At 36.9% G+C, this 15,358-nt stretch overlaps 3 protein-coding genes across 4 annotated transcripts; 2 read left to right on the forward strand and 1 right to left on the reverse strand.

Annotated features, from left to right (window-relative positions):
• Positions 1 to 733: 733 nt before the first annotated feature.
• LOC108632685 (RYamide receptor) lies at positions 734 to 12,556 on the reverse strand. 2 transcript variants are annotated; one of them, XM_026810658.1, is made up of 5 exons: positions 12,285 to 12,556; positions 11,749 to 11,908; positions 1,857 to 1,925; positions 1,460 to 1,679; positions 734 to 1,173 (listed from the first exon to the last, which is right to left on the reverse strand). In XM_026810658.1, the coding sequence occupies exons 1-5, from the start codon at positions 12,467 to 12,469 to the stop codon at positions 974 to 976; spliced, it is 834 nt and encodes a 277-aa protein (XP_026666459.1). In that variant the 5' UTR covers positions 12,470 to 12,556; the 3' UTR covers positions 734 to 973. The 2 variants fall into 2 exon arrangements, with proteins under 2 accessions (XP_026666459.1, XP_017892896.2); XM_018037407.2 differs by having other exon boundaries at positions 1,436 to 1,679; positions 12,285 to 12,555.
• Positions 3,847 to 8,402, forward strand: LOC108632680 (lipoprotein lipase-like). The gene is made up of 6 exons (XM_026810663.1): positions 3,847 to 3,948; positions 7,012 to 7,103; positions 7,252 to 7,300; positions 7,565 to 7,704; positions 7,873 to 8,115; positions 8,292 to 8,402. Exons 2-6 carry the CDS (start codon positions 7,049 to 7,051, stop codon positions 8,318 to 8,320), a joined length of 516 nt encoding a protein of 171 aa, XP_026666464.1. The 5' UTR covers positions 3,847 to 3,948; positions 7,012 to 7,048; the 3' UTR covers positions 8,321 to 8,402.
• A 764-nt stretch (positions 12,557 to 13,320) lies between the features above and the next one.
• Positions 13,321 to 14,145, forward strand: LOC108632671 (uncharacterized). Its single transcript, XM_018037380.1, has one exon. It carries the CDS (start codon positions 13,321 to 13,323, stop codon positions 14,143 to 14,145), a length of 825 nt encoding a protein of 274 aa, XP_017892869.1.
• The last annotated feature ends 1,213 nt before the right edge of the window (positions 14,146 to 15,358 follow it).

Raw genomic sequence — 15,358 nt, forward strand, 5'->3', positions numbered from 1 at the left:
AATTTGTCGCTAGTGTCAATAGTTTACTATTTTCCCGTAAGTCCAACGGTTTAGGAGTTATTGAAGAAAAACGAAACTTTTTGCCAAAAGTTCGCTATTTCGACGGTGAGGCGGTCGAATTTTGTCGATGCCAATAAAATGCCAAATAATCATACTTCACTCGTTAAATACTGGAGTTAGAAGCAAAATAAATAGAATCTTTCTTTATAGAGGATGTCAGTGCCTACATCTTCTGTATAAAAAGCTTTTCGCCAGCGTCAATAATTAATTGGATTTTTCCGACTATACTTTTTAGCACGTAGCTATTTATTATTAGCATCGTTCTTCCGACGTCTGATTTCTTTTTAACTTTAGGAAATACATTTTTCTAAAGTACATATACTTTTGGGATTGACTGTATAGCCAATACATCCTTAAAAAACAAAGTTGATAACCATTAAATGATCAATAACTTCATATAACATATTTTTGCACTAATGAATAAGTTATGCTAGACAATTTTAATGTGAAGTGTAAACACACAGATACAATGTCATCAATTGAGATTATAAGTAAATCATATGCCTTTAATACTATTCTTAATGTAATTTGATTTAAATGAAAGGGGGTAAGAATACATATAAATAACAAAGAAGATACAAAAATATATGCTTATATATATACAACACACATACATCTACATTGGTTTTTAAATTAAGACATTATGTACAAAAAATTTTGGAGATGTGCGATCTTAACAAAAACACATTTACATTTTAATGTTCTTTAGAGATTTACATAGAGTCATACACAATTCATGGTTTTGTCGTTGTATTCTTAGACGAAAATTTAATTCACAGTAATGTCCGCTTCCTAATTTGATCACAACTTATTTTTACACGAACCTCTGCATCGTTTATAACATTCTAAAACATTTTACTTCTTCACACATTTATTTCTTTAACACGCAACGAGATTTAATGTAATTACAAAATCACAATTGTTCTTCGGAATGGGATTCAAGGTAAGGGAATTGCCGTTGCGATTGTAGAACGGCTGGTCGGAAGCACTCGTTCCGGATGCTGGCGCTCCTTACTGGTGCAGAGTGATTCCCATTCGCTTTACGACGAACACTGATGTAGGTCGTGCATGTGTTCATGCGTCGGAGGACAGAGTGGCCCGAACCATTGATGCCTGAAAATGTAACATTGACAAAAATTTGCTTGTAAAATGTAAATCCATTAGAAAGAATGAAGTGAATAATGTAACCGGAAACAGACGTGTTCCGAAATGTGAACGTCGTTAAATTCGTAATTTAGATATATAAATATGTATACGAGTGACTCATCCTCTATTTGAATAATTAATGTCCGAATAATTGGCGTTATATATTTGGAGCGATAGTTTTCATTACTGAGAAACTTGACGCGGTTTTTAATGTTTCGTAATCGAATACCTGTCAAAGGAATACCCATCGTACTAGCATGATAATTGTTACGTTGTCTGTTTCGGCGAAGTAGTCTGTGTACTCCGGGTAAGCAGGAGATCGCAGTTATGAACCCGGTTCGGAATCTCGCGTTCATCCAACAGTAAATTACTGGATTGTAGCAGGAATGCGACATGGCCAACCAATGAAGCAACATCCACACAAAGGGGAGTCCAACCCAACTACCGAGGGTCTCGTTGTTATCCATTAATAACTAGAACGTAAAAAGTATTTTATACAATCGAGTAAAATATGTAATTATTACAATTGATTAAATATAAAGTTATTGAATGGTATTACATGTTGTTACTGGATTTGAAATTTAACTACGCGAATTTTTAAAAGTAATGAAGGGCTCTCGAAATATCAAAGGAAGAAGTAGATTACTTACGATTAATATATTGAACGGAAGCCAACAGATAGTAAAGACAATCACTACTGTCATCATCATTTTCACCATCTGAAACAAATGAAATACCCGCGATTGGTACTAAACTCAGCTTGTTTTAAAAGAATATCATAAATGCATTCGCAAATTTAATTTGAAAATCATTTTTTGAAAATAAGTAAGCCGAGTTTATAGCGTATGAGAAGTTATTTGTAGCAATTCTTCCCTGGTGATCGTATTTTTTTGCGCTAATGAGGCTGGGAGATATAGGATAAATAATGAGGGAAGCGTGCAGTCCTCTGAAATTTAGTCGAGACATAAATCATGAACAGAAGGCAGTTTTCGTTTAGGCTCGGCCTACGCACCCTGCGCACGGTTATTAGATACCGTTATTACACGAGCGGTCTGTTCAGTGCTGGTCTATTTCACTGCGTGGTCGGTAGATACGCTGTCGCTAAAAATAATAACACCACACCCAGGGGAATTTGTAATTATGATGGTTCACAGTTTAATTCAATTGCGTCCTTGGAATAATCCAATTACATGAAAAAGACATCTGTTTTTTCATATTTTTTAATTAATTAATTAAGAAGTTCTGATGACGTTATGAGGTAACTCTAAATAAATAAGTAAATAATTCTAGTAAAGTAATTCTAAAATAAATCTACTTTCCTCCCCTCCAAAGAGAAAACTTTACAATTTCGCCGAGTTCTGATATCTTGTCGTGCTGTTATAACAAATATTTATGAATCTGACAGGTGTGAGTTACGATCTCGCTCCATTCTTGACGCGCTCCTCTCTTGTTTTTACTCTTTCTCTAGGAACTGGTCTCCCTTGACATTCCTCTTCATGTTCCTAACTTCATCTCCTATTATCCTTCCCATTTTTTCCATCTGCCATTTTGATATCCTCTTGTTATTATTCTCACAGAATATTTCTTTTTGTTCTTCGTTTATGTTGTCTTGAGATATTAAACAGCTACACGTCTTCAGATTTAGAGAATTTTTAGTTGAAATGATACGTGAAAACTTTTTCTGCTACTCTTTCATTCCGCTTTTTGCTCTTATCCATTTAATCTTCGATGCTCTCGAATATATTCGGAAAAGAATGTGAACGTTCTCGTTATCTATTCAAGGTTTTCACGCGTGCGGTTCGCACGTCTCTTTAACCTTCCTGGGACAATGGAAAAAAATTTTTTGCAGAGAGAAATGCCTGCAACCATAAATGATCGACTTTTTACACGATGGCAAATTGCTGTTCAAATATTTACGTCATATGCATCTATACCGGAACAAAGAAATGAAGGTGGGTACCGTAATAAAGAGCTCTCGCAATCAGATTAACCGCCTGACGAATGAAAGAAGTGCGCACGTGCTCCACGTTTTATGTTTCATTATATATATGTTATAAATTCTTATCACTTCCTTATTAGATAATTTTCGAACCATGTGGCATAGTGAAGTCAAAATAGCAAGACCGACTAAACATAGAATATTATTTATTATTTTATATTCATATAATTTACGGTAAGTATTTGTGAAAATTGTAGTTTAAATGAAAAAGCTACCAATAATTGTATGCCGTTCGTTTTCTTGATGCATTAAGCCTTGTGATAAAAATGTCTGCTACATTTAAGATAACAGACATATTATTGACATAAACATAACTACTCTTATTATACAGTAAAACTGGATCTATCGGGACAATTATTGCAGCTTTATGCAAGTATTGTGTCACATAATTGTACAAAATACTGTGCAAACTATAGTATTACTGGCTGGCTCTTTCTTCCGGCTTTCTTGCTTTTAAACAAATATTACTATGATTAAAAATTTAGTCGAGTAAAGGGGTGGGACCAGTAGGTGCTGACTAACAAAACTCTTACGTATAAGTAGTGTCAATGAGACGTCAAACGAAAAATATCGTTTTATCGATGACTAGAAGGTAAAAGTAAATAGCTATGTTCATATCTCGATTTTGCTTCGTGGTAGATCGTAAAGTACGTTGTAAGGACAGTATATATACAATGTCCACATTCGTACAGCTCTCATAAGTTTTCACGTCCACATTGATTACTTGCTCCGTAAGAACAGCGGTAAGTATTTAGGATTAATGTACCAAGTACACAGTGGACGATCGAAAATCTATGTGGTACTAGTGTCGAGTGCATATTTGACATAGCATCGCTTTAATAAAATTTATTAAGCACATAATGTCTCTTCTAAAGCATTTTTTATGCTACTACATGAAATGTTTAAAAATGTAACGGATATCATTGCGGTACACCCCATAAATTTTTATCATTTGGATTTCTTCAGATTTATTCTATTCATGGTGCCAACCTCTTACGGAACCAACTGCTTATTGCAAAAATACATTTTACCTGTATTCTACATAAAGAATCGTAATGCTCCCCCTCTGTGAAATACATAACTCAGCTTTTCCAGTGAAGGAACAGAAAGCTTTTTAGATTCATGACTGGCTTAGTTTTCAGTTTTCTTGTTTACCGAATATCAAAGAGCTACTCGGTAGCGAGAGTTTATTGTTTGCCGAGTAGACTTTTCCTTTGAGGAAAGGGGACTATTAGAGCAAATTGACTTCATCAAGTGCTCCCAACGACGAAAAGCACCAGAAACTATTTTAATTAGCTATGTTTGATCGCCCCTTACAGCGTTTAGTAGATTTATTTTTTGCGCCAATTACCATAACCGAAAGAAAGGGAAATTCTATCGCCGTTGATTAAATATTCTCCTGTTCACGTGCCTACAATACATTTTTTTCTTCGCGAAGCCTCTTTACAGAGCAATTTCTGTGTAACTTAATTCACTTACAACTCTTTTCGTTTCTTGCGCCTGTACTGTACTGCCTTTTACAATCTGACAACTTTCAGTGCCTTAGCTTAATTAAGTAATGAATGTACAGCTTCCGTTTTCTGAATACCATTTACTGTTCTTCATTTCATTACCACAGACTGGCAGTGCAGACTGGCTTCTTTTTAATTTGCTAATTAAAAATAAATTATAAATTGATAAATAATTATAAATTGATAATCCAGGCAATACTACAGAATTTATGTCGAAAAGCAAGCCATTGATCGATTTCAAATACTCTTTCTCCGGGGTCAATGTGTGCACAAGTGAATCGGAGAGCCTTCGCGTCGTAATAAGAAGCTCCCACGTAACAAAAGATACTCTGCCCGAAATAATAAATCAATATCTTTTGACAGTTGTCGAGTCATCGCGAAGAATCGATAAAGTTGAGAATGGAAGTCGCCGCCTGTTTCAGTTCATTGAGACATCCTTCTTTCTTCGAAGCCACTGCTCTTTAAACTGATTCTGAGCAAGCGCTCTTTAAAAGAATTAGGATCAATGAGAAGCTTAATATTTGAACAAGGATTTTTATCTTAGTGAATTCTATTAACGAGTGGATACGTACACGGGATTGCAAAATGAGAAAAACCAGACGATAAACGCATCGTTATTCCGGTCGTGCAAATGCCTTTGAAAGCAAATCTGTAATCGCTGCTATAACCAGGATTTTCTTTTACGGGGAACTTTACAAGTTCCTTGAGGACGCCCCGATACCGCTAAGAGACAATCCTATATTATAAATTTTATAACATTGCAAGACCGTAAGCGTTCAGATCCACTTCAGTGAATGCGGTCGTTTACCCCTTTAGAAATACATGTAAAACTTTTATTTTGTTTGGAAAGAAAATGTTTTAAAAACATCTTCCTTTTTCTCTTTTTGTTTCGTTCATTTCAAATTGTATAACTATGTAAAATTCTAAGAACCTGAACAATTTCTTAATCTTGACCTACTTAAACTACTTTGAAAAACGTTTCTAATTATCATTTAAATTGCACAAGATAAAGTGTAATTTGAAGAAATTGTACAAAAACACAAGATATATAGATTTATTTAGTAACAATGTTTTCCTTATGTGTCAAAGCAATTTTTAAATAGTAGAAGAAATTGTAGGGGGAATCAGGTATGCGTTTCAGGTCTTTCGATCTTAACATGAGAAATAGGTGATCTTTCTTGTACGGAGAACCCTTAGCACAGAGCAGACAATAAGTTTGACTGATATACCGGGTAGTGCGCGTTGCGAGCCTATTATTATTAATGAGGTTCTGGGAGCATGTCGTATGCATAAATTCAGTGGCAACGGTTATGCATATTATAAATTTATGGAGTCTACCTGCTGAGCCCCTTAAACATCTAATCAAATAAATCATTTCTCTTATTGGTCTCTACAATTGCTAAGGACACAGCAAAGTTGTCAGTGTTGCGGTTTCAACTATTTGAGATCCAAATATAATGTTCCTAAAATAATTGATTTTTCACTTCGTTAGAATTCATGATGATTAGAATGATTAAACTATCGCGTACTAAAAAGCTTCGCGACTAATCAGTACTCGATTTTAATGAACCTCTACATATTCACACGTTCATTTATTCGCCAGGCGAGCTCTTAACAAATGACATTTAATTAAATGTTAAATTGAATGGATAAATTGGACAGGTATGAGAGGAATCCTCTTCATTAATTTCGCAATACGTAATTATTTCTAACGTATCCAATCCGTATGCTTGATCAGAATTATATCAAATAACTGCGCTTTTATATTGTTTACTCAATTTATTTAATTTGTTATATTTAAATTATTGATATATCAGTATTATTTTGTTTTAATGATAATGACAACAAATCATCCGGGTTATCAAGTTTTATTATTAATCGAGAATTTGTTTTCCTTCCACTTACTCTCTGATACATTTCCTCAAATAATTTTAAGTATTCGCACTATCAAAATAATTTTTTTTAACGAGATGGAGATATTGAATTAAAATGAGTTGCGGAGGTTGATTATCACAACGCGAGGTCGACTGACTGGGATAAAGAGTGGGATAAAAATGCGAAGATTAAGCAGACACCGTCTGTATTACATAGATTTCCTTTCAAAATTCGTCTTCGTTGGCCCAACCAGAGCTAGATTTGAATTCGTGTGATGCTGTGTATTTACGGAGCGTTATGATAAACGTACGACGCTGAATAACACGGAATCTGACAACAGGAGTGACAGGAGCAGGGTGTTAAATTTAATCATTTCATAAGTGATTTGTAATTCCATAACACGCGTGCGGATTTCTACAGGCAGTGAGCGACGAAGCGAATAATTCAGCTTTTCATCATGGATAGTCGTGCTCTATGGATCCTCTTGGTTTTTGCAAATATTCTGCTGGCAGGTACGTTCATGCAACAGCTTATACTCACAAGTAGAGATTATGAAATGATAATTGAAATACACTTCGTCTGTTAAACAATCATTGAGCTAAACACATGATAGTTAATTGAAAGCTAGACGATATTGAGCAGTTTCGTGTTTGTTCACAGATGCTGATGACCCAGCCATTGATGCCATTTTCCTGCGTCTATTCAAAAAGTACTTGTACTTTTTTTCATTAGAAAATTATCAATTGTTTGGGCACGAATTTAAAATGGACTAACTTGAATAATAAAGATAGTATTCAAAATGTATTAGAACTGTTCACAGAGATCGAATTACTTAACTCTTTGTAATTTTACACATGTTATATCAACTTACATGATTTCTTTTTAATTGTCATTATTGACTTCATTGTTAATGTGACATCCTTAATGAAAACTTATAAATAGTGTGTTTAATTAGGGGATCGATCTTTTTCAGGAACGGTACTTATATCGACAAAAATATAAAAAATGTCACTCAGTTGATAGCCAACATTGACACAACTCAAGAAACATCATTATTCATTAATGGCTGGAAAGAAACTATAGACAGCGAGGATGTCCAATTGATAACAGGCGGTAAGTCGCGATATTAATTAAACGCTATAATCAGACATCAAAATGCTGTTTACGAATTGAAATAGATATTCTTATTGAGCAAAACCATAATGTCATAACAACAATCAAAAAGTGTATAATATCAAGAATAAGGGAATACAAATTATGTATTCGTTTAAATTTTTATAGCGTATCTGCAAGCTACGGACGATAATGTCCTCGCAGTGGATTATCGAAAGCTTTCCAAGAGACTGTACACAACCAGCGTATCGTACGTAGAGCCAATCGGGAAGGCTTTAGCTAATAGTCTGAACAGTATGTTCGACGCCGGCCTGAATCCGATGAAACTGCACATAATCGGACACTCGTTAGGCGCTCACGTCGCGGGGAACGTAGGACGGAATTTGAAAGTAAAAATTCCCAGAATAACAGGTATGAAATATCATTTAAATTGAAACACGAAACGATCCGGAAATCATGTTCAAGGTAAATCCTCTCGTTAGGAGAGCTCAGTCAGTGAATAAAATTCTCCGCCTTCTTTAACTTTCAAAACACGATTAGCAATTTTCGACCTCGACGATTGATCGCAATTGGAATCTCTTGCGTAGCTTTAGATGCAGCCGGTCCTTTGTTCTAGTTCATTGGCCCGCGTTTGAGGCCGACCGATGCCCACTTCGTTGACGCTATACACACTGATTCGGGCTTCTTCGGAACGTTCCTGCCGGTAGGCACTGTGAACTTCTTCCCGGACTTTGGGGTTGCAGTTCAGCCTGGCTGCCCAGATATTCTTAGTACGTATTTTTCATTTATCCTTCGTCCTGTCATTTACATATCGCGTTTGCGTTACATTAATTTTAGTTTAAGATAACAATAGTACAATTAGGAGAAAATGTTAAAGTTTGAGTTTGAATTTTTCGAAGCAAGTGATACATTGATGAAATATGTACAGAATCGTTGTCATAATGGTAAGGTCCGAGTTGATAAGTTGATTTAATTATTTGTCGGCTCACGCAATTCATTCAAGAGTTCCTCTTCTAAAAACCGCATTACTGCAACTACGCTCTAAATTGACCAAAAGTAAATTGCGCAGGCTGTCCTCCCTGTTATATTAAGAAAATACTTTGGCTCGTTTATCTTGGGGATAGGATATCGTATTGTCGGATAAAACTAAGCGGAAGCGGAAGTCCTCGATTCGAGGATTCACCGCCGCTTCCCCTTTTTTCCCGTTGAGAACATCGTCGATTCATTATTCCTTTTTCGCAGATATTTGCAACCACGAAAGGTCGTTTAAATTGTACGCGGAGACAGTTAAACATCCTAAGCTGTTTGTTGCTAGGAAATGCGACAATGCTACCAGTTTTAGATTGTCGCTGTGCAATAATAACAATGAAACTGCTTTGATGGGTTACGGCACACCGAGTGACGTGTTAGTATAATTCTTAATTTTCATTAGCTTCTCTAAGATATTTATAAACTTCCAGCATTAGTATTTGATTATAAATAATTAATTCCTTTCAATCCTGAAAACATACACTAAGTGTATGAGACATGAAGTGTAAACTGGGTCAAATGACTTAATAACTGAATTAATTTTTATTGTTTGTGTTCCTATTTAGGAAAGGCAGTTATTACCTTACAACGAGCGCGAATATACCATACGGCCGCGGGCCGAAGGGGGCAGTTTATGGTAACTGATTCCATCCGGGTCGCACTTTGCAGGCCAAATGTGCAATTTCATAAATTTTATTTATTGATTACACGATTGATTAATTAATTATCGAGGAGGCAGATGAACATTTTACTGCTTTTATGTAAACTCTTGGCATGTACTTGGACTCGCTTGAAACATAATACTGCATAATAATGCAAGTAGCCCGTACCGTATTAATATCTTCCTATTACAGAATAAGTAACTCTAGCTCGATGAACAGTTTCAGTAACCATGCTCCGAACCGGTTTAATCAGCGATTCATGTTGAAAATTCGTTTATTAATTTTACTAGCAATTAACCTCGTGAACTTTGTTATAATACATGTGTATGTGCGAAACTATTACTAAAACTGAAATACTGCTTCGTGCATTATCATTATTGGTATCAAATTCAAGGTTTAGGTTTTTATGTAATTTTGACATAAAATAATTTTATTATAATGTTCTCAATTGGGTTTATCGCTGCGTGTGTTTAGAGTTACTTATAATTGTTTTGATCTCGTAAATTCTGGCTTCAGTGCCATGCTGATTAGCATAAACACGAGATAATAAAAGTCAGAGTTTTCGTTTCACCTTGGCGAGAAATTAATCTGTAGCTATTTTGAGACATTGAGCAACCGAGGAACTAGTCTTTTTATAGAAAGTAGACAAGACCGCTAATTTAAATTTTGTATTCTATCTTCGCATGTATATCGCATAAATAAAAAAAACGATATGTTTTAAATTTTCACTTAAGCATTTATTTTCATTCACCTAGAAACCTAATTGTTAGACATTACAGATTGTTTAACAATGTAAATTGTAATACGTCTAATGACAGTTCAATTTGCATAAACGTAGCGTGCGTATCAGTCGTTTCGAAATAATCGTTATAATAAACGACACATGGGGAGCGTAGATAAGAGGCTGAAGTGCGAACTGTTTATTTTTAAGCGAAACGAATTTCAAATTGCTGCGTTTCTCTATCATAATATACACAACGGAAGCTCACGTTCTATAAGATTTCGAATTTACAAATTAAATTTGCACTAAAAATCATCATGCTGCAACGAGTGTTACGTGACTTAACAAGAATTGATTTCAATAAATTTCAACTATACCTTTCGCATTACCTCGAGATGCAAAATGATATCGATTCGCATCGACGCTATTTACGTTATGGTATGTATATCAAATCAGACTGATTTGAAAAAATTTTGTATAGAATATATTTTTCATTCATTAATCAAACTGAACTGAATACAATACGTCTTCCTCAATAAATCTCTTTCGACTACAAATGAAATTAAAGAAACAGTCATTCAACGATTATCGAGAACAATTTGTTTCATGGACTAGGAACCTAAGTCTAATTCGCTGAATTGTCTCCTGTCTCTAATGAGAAATTCCTTTCGGTCAAATGTACTTACGCATTTTGTCCTCTCAGAAGCGTGTGCTCGTTCGAGCTTTAACGAAACAATTAAGAAAGGGGACTCATTTTAAGGGATTCAAATTATAAATAATACTATTTTTTAAATTCTCATATCCGTTCTTAAATATTTACTTCAGTTGCAGAATATACTTTTTCCTCGTAGCTATTCGTTTGACGCAGAGTGGTCATAAATGGAGAATCGCGTTGTAGTGTAATTAGCATTGGTTAAAATCGACTCGTCATTAGGCGGATAAATTGAACGCGTTGGATGTAGTACTCCGGGGCGCGTTAAAACCGGGCTCGCAAATTTCATTAACTCGTCACTTTGTTCCGCCAGTCGATTAAACCGGGGCGTGTAAAACCCAACGAAATTGCTTCTGCAGCGGTGAACAAGAATTTGGAAAATTGTTGGGATCTCACAGCTCAATCGTTGTTTATCGTTTCATTAACTACTTCATCGCGATTCAATGTAATGTATTAGACTGCGGACTTTTGTGCAAAGTAGAACTTTCGTATCATCAGTTTAAAAGATTAAATTTAGATTAAGGCATTTTTCTCCTTAAAAATAATAATACAATCATACATTAAAATACATTAATTATAAATTTAATTGTTTTACAAATTAATAACGTCTGCATTCTAAATATTAGAAACTGTTCTGGTATTCCTATTCTCAGGAAAATTGGTAATTAACGTCCATACATGATTGATGTCTTCCTTCTAATCCTTTTTCTTCAATATTTAATTTATTTCCAAGTTTCTTAAGAGATTTATAATACGAGTAACTTGATATAAATAGTGAGAGAGATAAATAAAGTCGTGAGCGCTTGGAAAGAGTGGATTCGGAGAAATTGATCCGGACAGCATCGCAGCCATCCGTACCAATAACTTCCCTGTCATTTCCCGGGGAAATTCTGCGCCGCAGTGGCTTTGTGATACTTTACCTTCCTCTTTGATCGCGCCATTCTCTGGTCCCTGACGTTTTCAGCTTCTCCCGGCGGTCTCTTGCCCCACACCATAACCGCGATGCTGGTGTACGTGAATACCAGGACGGTTATCGGTACCATGTACTGGAGAACCAATAACGCGATCGAGTAATAATATCTGCAACACATGGATACACGATCGTGCGAGTGTAGACAAGTTCGTAATATTGTTAGGATGAATCGTTCCGTCATAAACCAGACTCCTCGCTCGACGTTAATAGCCCACCGAGGAGGGTTTTAAAATGAATTAAATCAGCTACTCCAGATCTATCTATTTCCCATGCAAAGGGAACGATTGCAATTTTTAAACAGTGAATTTCGAGACAAACGAGAGATCAATCACGAACTTCTTTTCAATTCACGAAGACAGGTAGTTTGAGATATGAAATAAACATGTTGAATAGAATATAACATAATTAAGTTACTCGAAAATTTCCTTGACTGTTTAAATGTATTAGTGAATAATGTCTTAAATGATTAAATAGGATAATTACTTGTTCTCCAACGACGGCCAAACCTCCTCACAAATGTACTGGTTACATCTCTCGTACTGCGTTGATGGTTGAGAGAGTTTTGAAACCACGGCGATTGGTAGCGATATCACCATAGCGAGTATCCAAACTGCGAGAATTAGAAGCTGGGCTTGCCGTTTACTCAACCTTGGTTTCAGAGGCCACATAATAGCTATGTATCGGTCTATACTGATCGCGACCAACGTGTACGCGCTCACCAATACCGATACCGCCTGTAAAACGATTTACGCAATGTATGACTCAAATTTCCTTTGCATCGTTCATATTTGCTATTTTTAATCTAATAATTTTATATTATCAATTTATTCCTTTGCTACGTGTTCGCAATTTTAACACATATCACATTTTTATTTCACGACACTTGGCCAAATGACCATTCTTGGAAGTATTTAAGATCGGGAATTATTACTCCGTTCTTTCAATAATTTAATGTACGTGCTAATGAATGTTAAGATGAATTAAGAAAAAATTGCCCCACACCATAACCGCGATGCTGGTGTACGTGAATACCAGGACGGTTATCGATACCATGTACTGGAGAACCAACAACGCGATCGAGTAATAATATCTGCAACACATGGATACACGAGCATGCGAGTGTAGACAAGTTCGTAATATTGTTAGGATGAATCGTTCCGTCATAAACCAGACTCCTCGCTCGCGTTAATAGCCCACCGAGGAGGGTTTTAAAATGAATTAAATCAGCTACTCCAGATCTATCTATTTCCCATGCAAAGGGAACGATTGTAATTATTCTCGTCTCCATCATACAGTCCACTCTTTAATAACAACTCGCAAATTTAATTTGCCGTTGTTTGTTTTTTCTGATTTTAGATCTCGCCGCTGAGGATGAGACCCGTCACGGCAATATACAAATACAAACAAATATTGTTTTGACTCTTACTTACATACTCATTGGGGCTATCGGGCGTTCACGCCCGGTAGAATAAATCGTTATCTAAATTCCAAATGTATTTTTTACAATTAAATCCAGATTATGGACAGCCCAAAAAGGGATCTCCTTCAAGGGATGGAACTCGATGTTTTCATCGTGAACCACCTGGAGAGGTTGCGGCGGATGGGTAATATTAAGACCAATCTGCAAAAGAGATCGAGGGCAAACTATTCTACAGTCTATGTTAAAGCGCAACTCGATATTCTCGAGAGGGAGTGGGATAATGCCCAGAATCGACATGCACGATTACTTGCATCGGTATCCCTGGAGGGTCGGAAGAACGAGGCGTACTTCGATTCCGAATGCATGGTTGATTTCGAACGAATATACCACGAGACTACCGGGTATATTTATGAACAACTGAGGGTCCTGGAGAAAAGGGAACAGCAGGAAGAGAGAGCAGCGTCAAACAGCTCTGCTCACGCTTCTGCTGATAACCAAGTATCCGTTCGGTTACCGCGACTGGACCTCCCGCATTTCAGTGGTAATCATCCTGAATGGCCATCCTTCAGTGATCTCTTCACGTCAGCGGTCATTAATAATCGCACATTATCGGATGCCCAACGATTGCAGTACTTGAAAGCTATATTGGAAGGCGACGCTTTGCGTACAGTCTCCTCGTTAGAATTGACGAACGAGAATTTCTCGATCGTATGGGAAACACTAGAGCAGCATTATAATATCCCGAGACTAATTCAGTCCTCTTGGTATGAAAAGGTGTTACACCTTAAACCAATTAAGCACGATAATGTGGGAAGCATCACGCAAGTAACCGTGGGCTTGCAACAAGCCTTAAACGCACTTCCGAAACTGGGCGTTTCGGTTACTGATTGGGACCCACTCATGGTTTATCATGTGTCCAGCTAGTTCGACAAAGAACTGATGCTGGAGTGGGAACAGACTTTCGACAATGCTCGAAAATTCCCCGAATTCCGAAAGATGATGGGCTTCCTGAAGAACAAGGTCAGCGCACTTCTTGCCAGACCGGCCTCCTCAAAATTCGAAAACAGGAAAGTTCGATCCCATGCTACAACCGTATACACGGGCATGGGAATCATCATTAAAATGCTCATTATGCATGATGAAGCACAGACTATCGGACTGCAAGGAATTCCTGCAACGTGATGCAAGAGGGCGATATTATTGGGTCAAGGCGAATTACGGTTCTGAAGGACCCGTGCTTTTACATGGGTTTCCCTGTACTTTCAATTACAGTACTGTAGGCTCCGCCGGGCATCTCTCGAGTCAAAAATTTCACCCCCTACCACGTAGAATTCTCACTACGGTTACGGTAATGTGAATAGGTCTTTACACGAATAGGAATTCACGTTAAACGCCTGATTATTCCTATTCGGAGGTAATCCTTCTTTCTAAAATTACGAATTGTGCTGCACTCGTAAGAGATCAGTGTCGGTCGAACGATAATCGTCGGTAATCCGTGAACCGAGCGTACAGAATGCTGAAAGCAGAATGACGAGAGCCTCTGCGTCTCCTTACTAAGAAAACTATTTCGCCGCGATGCGGCGTAGAAATCGAATACATTCGATCTCTTTCTAATTAATGTGTTTCCGAGAGGGAAACACATTTTATCGAGAATTCGTAATTCGAAAAATCTCGTTGCGCGGAGGCCAAGGTTTACCGTGCGGAGCGGTGTTTACATCGCGGCGCCGAGCATAAGAAATGTTATTCCATTTCTTATACCCGGGAACCGTCTGTATTCCGTTGAATTGTGTGTTAAATTCGACGAATAATTACGAATTCGTAATCGAATTCTCGGAACACGGATTAATATAAGAAATGCAGGCCGAGCAATGTTCTCAAGCCATGCACTATTCTAATCTTCAAACTGATACGGTTACCATGTATAAAAAATAGTATAACAATTCGTATGCTCGGCGCCGCGATGTAAACACGGCCTCACACGATAAACGGCGGCCTCCGCGTAACGAGATTTTTCGGATATATGAATATGCGTCGGTTCCCGGAATCGCATATGATATAGCGAGATAGATTGTCTTCGATTTCTATGCCGCTTAGCGGCGACTTAGCTTTCTTAGAAAGGCGACGCGAAGGCTCGCGT

The sequence above is a fragment of the Ceratina calcarata genome, unplaced genomic scaffold (genome assembly GCF_001652005.2).
Source record: "Ceratina calcarata isolate Rehan_Ccalc_2016 unplaced genomic scaffold, ASM165200v1 scaffold1098, whole genome shotgun sequence".
Classification (NCBI taxonomy): Eukaryota; Metazoa; Arthropoda; class Insecta; order Hymenoptera; family Apidae; genus Ceratina; species Ceratina calcarata.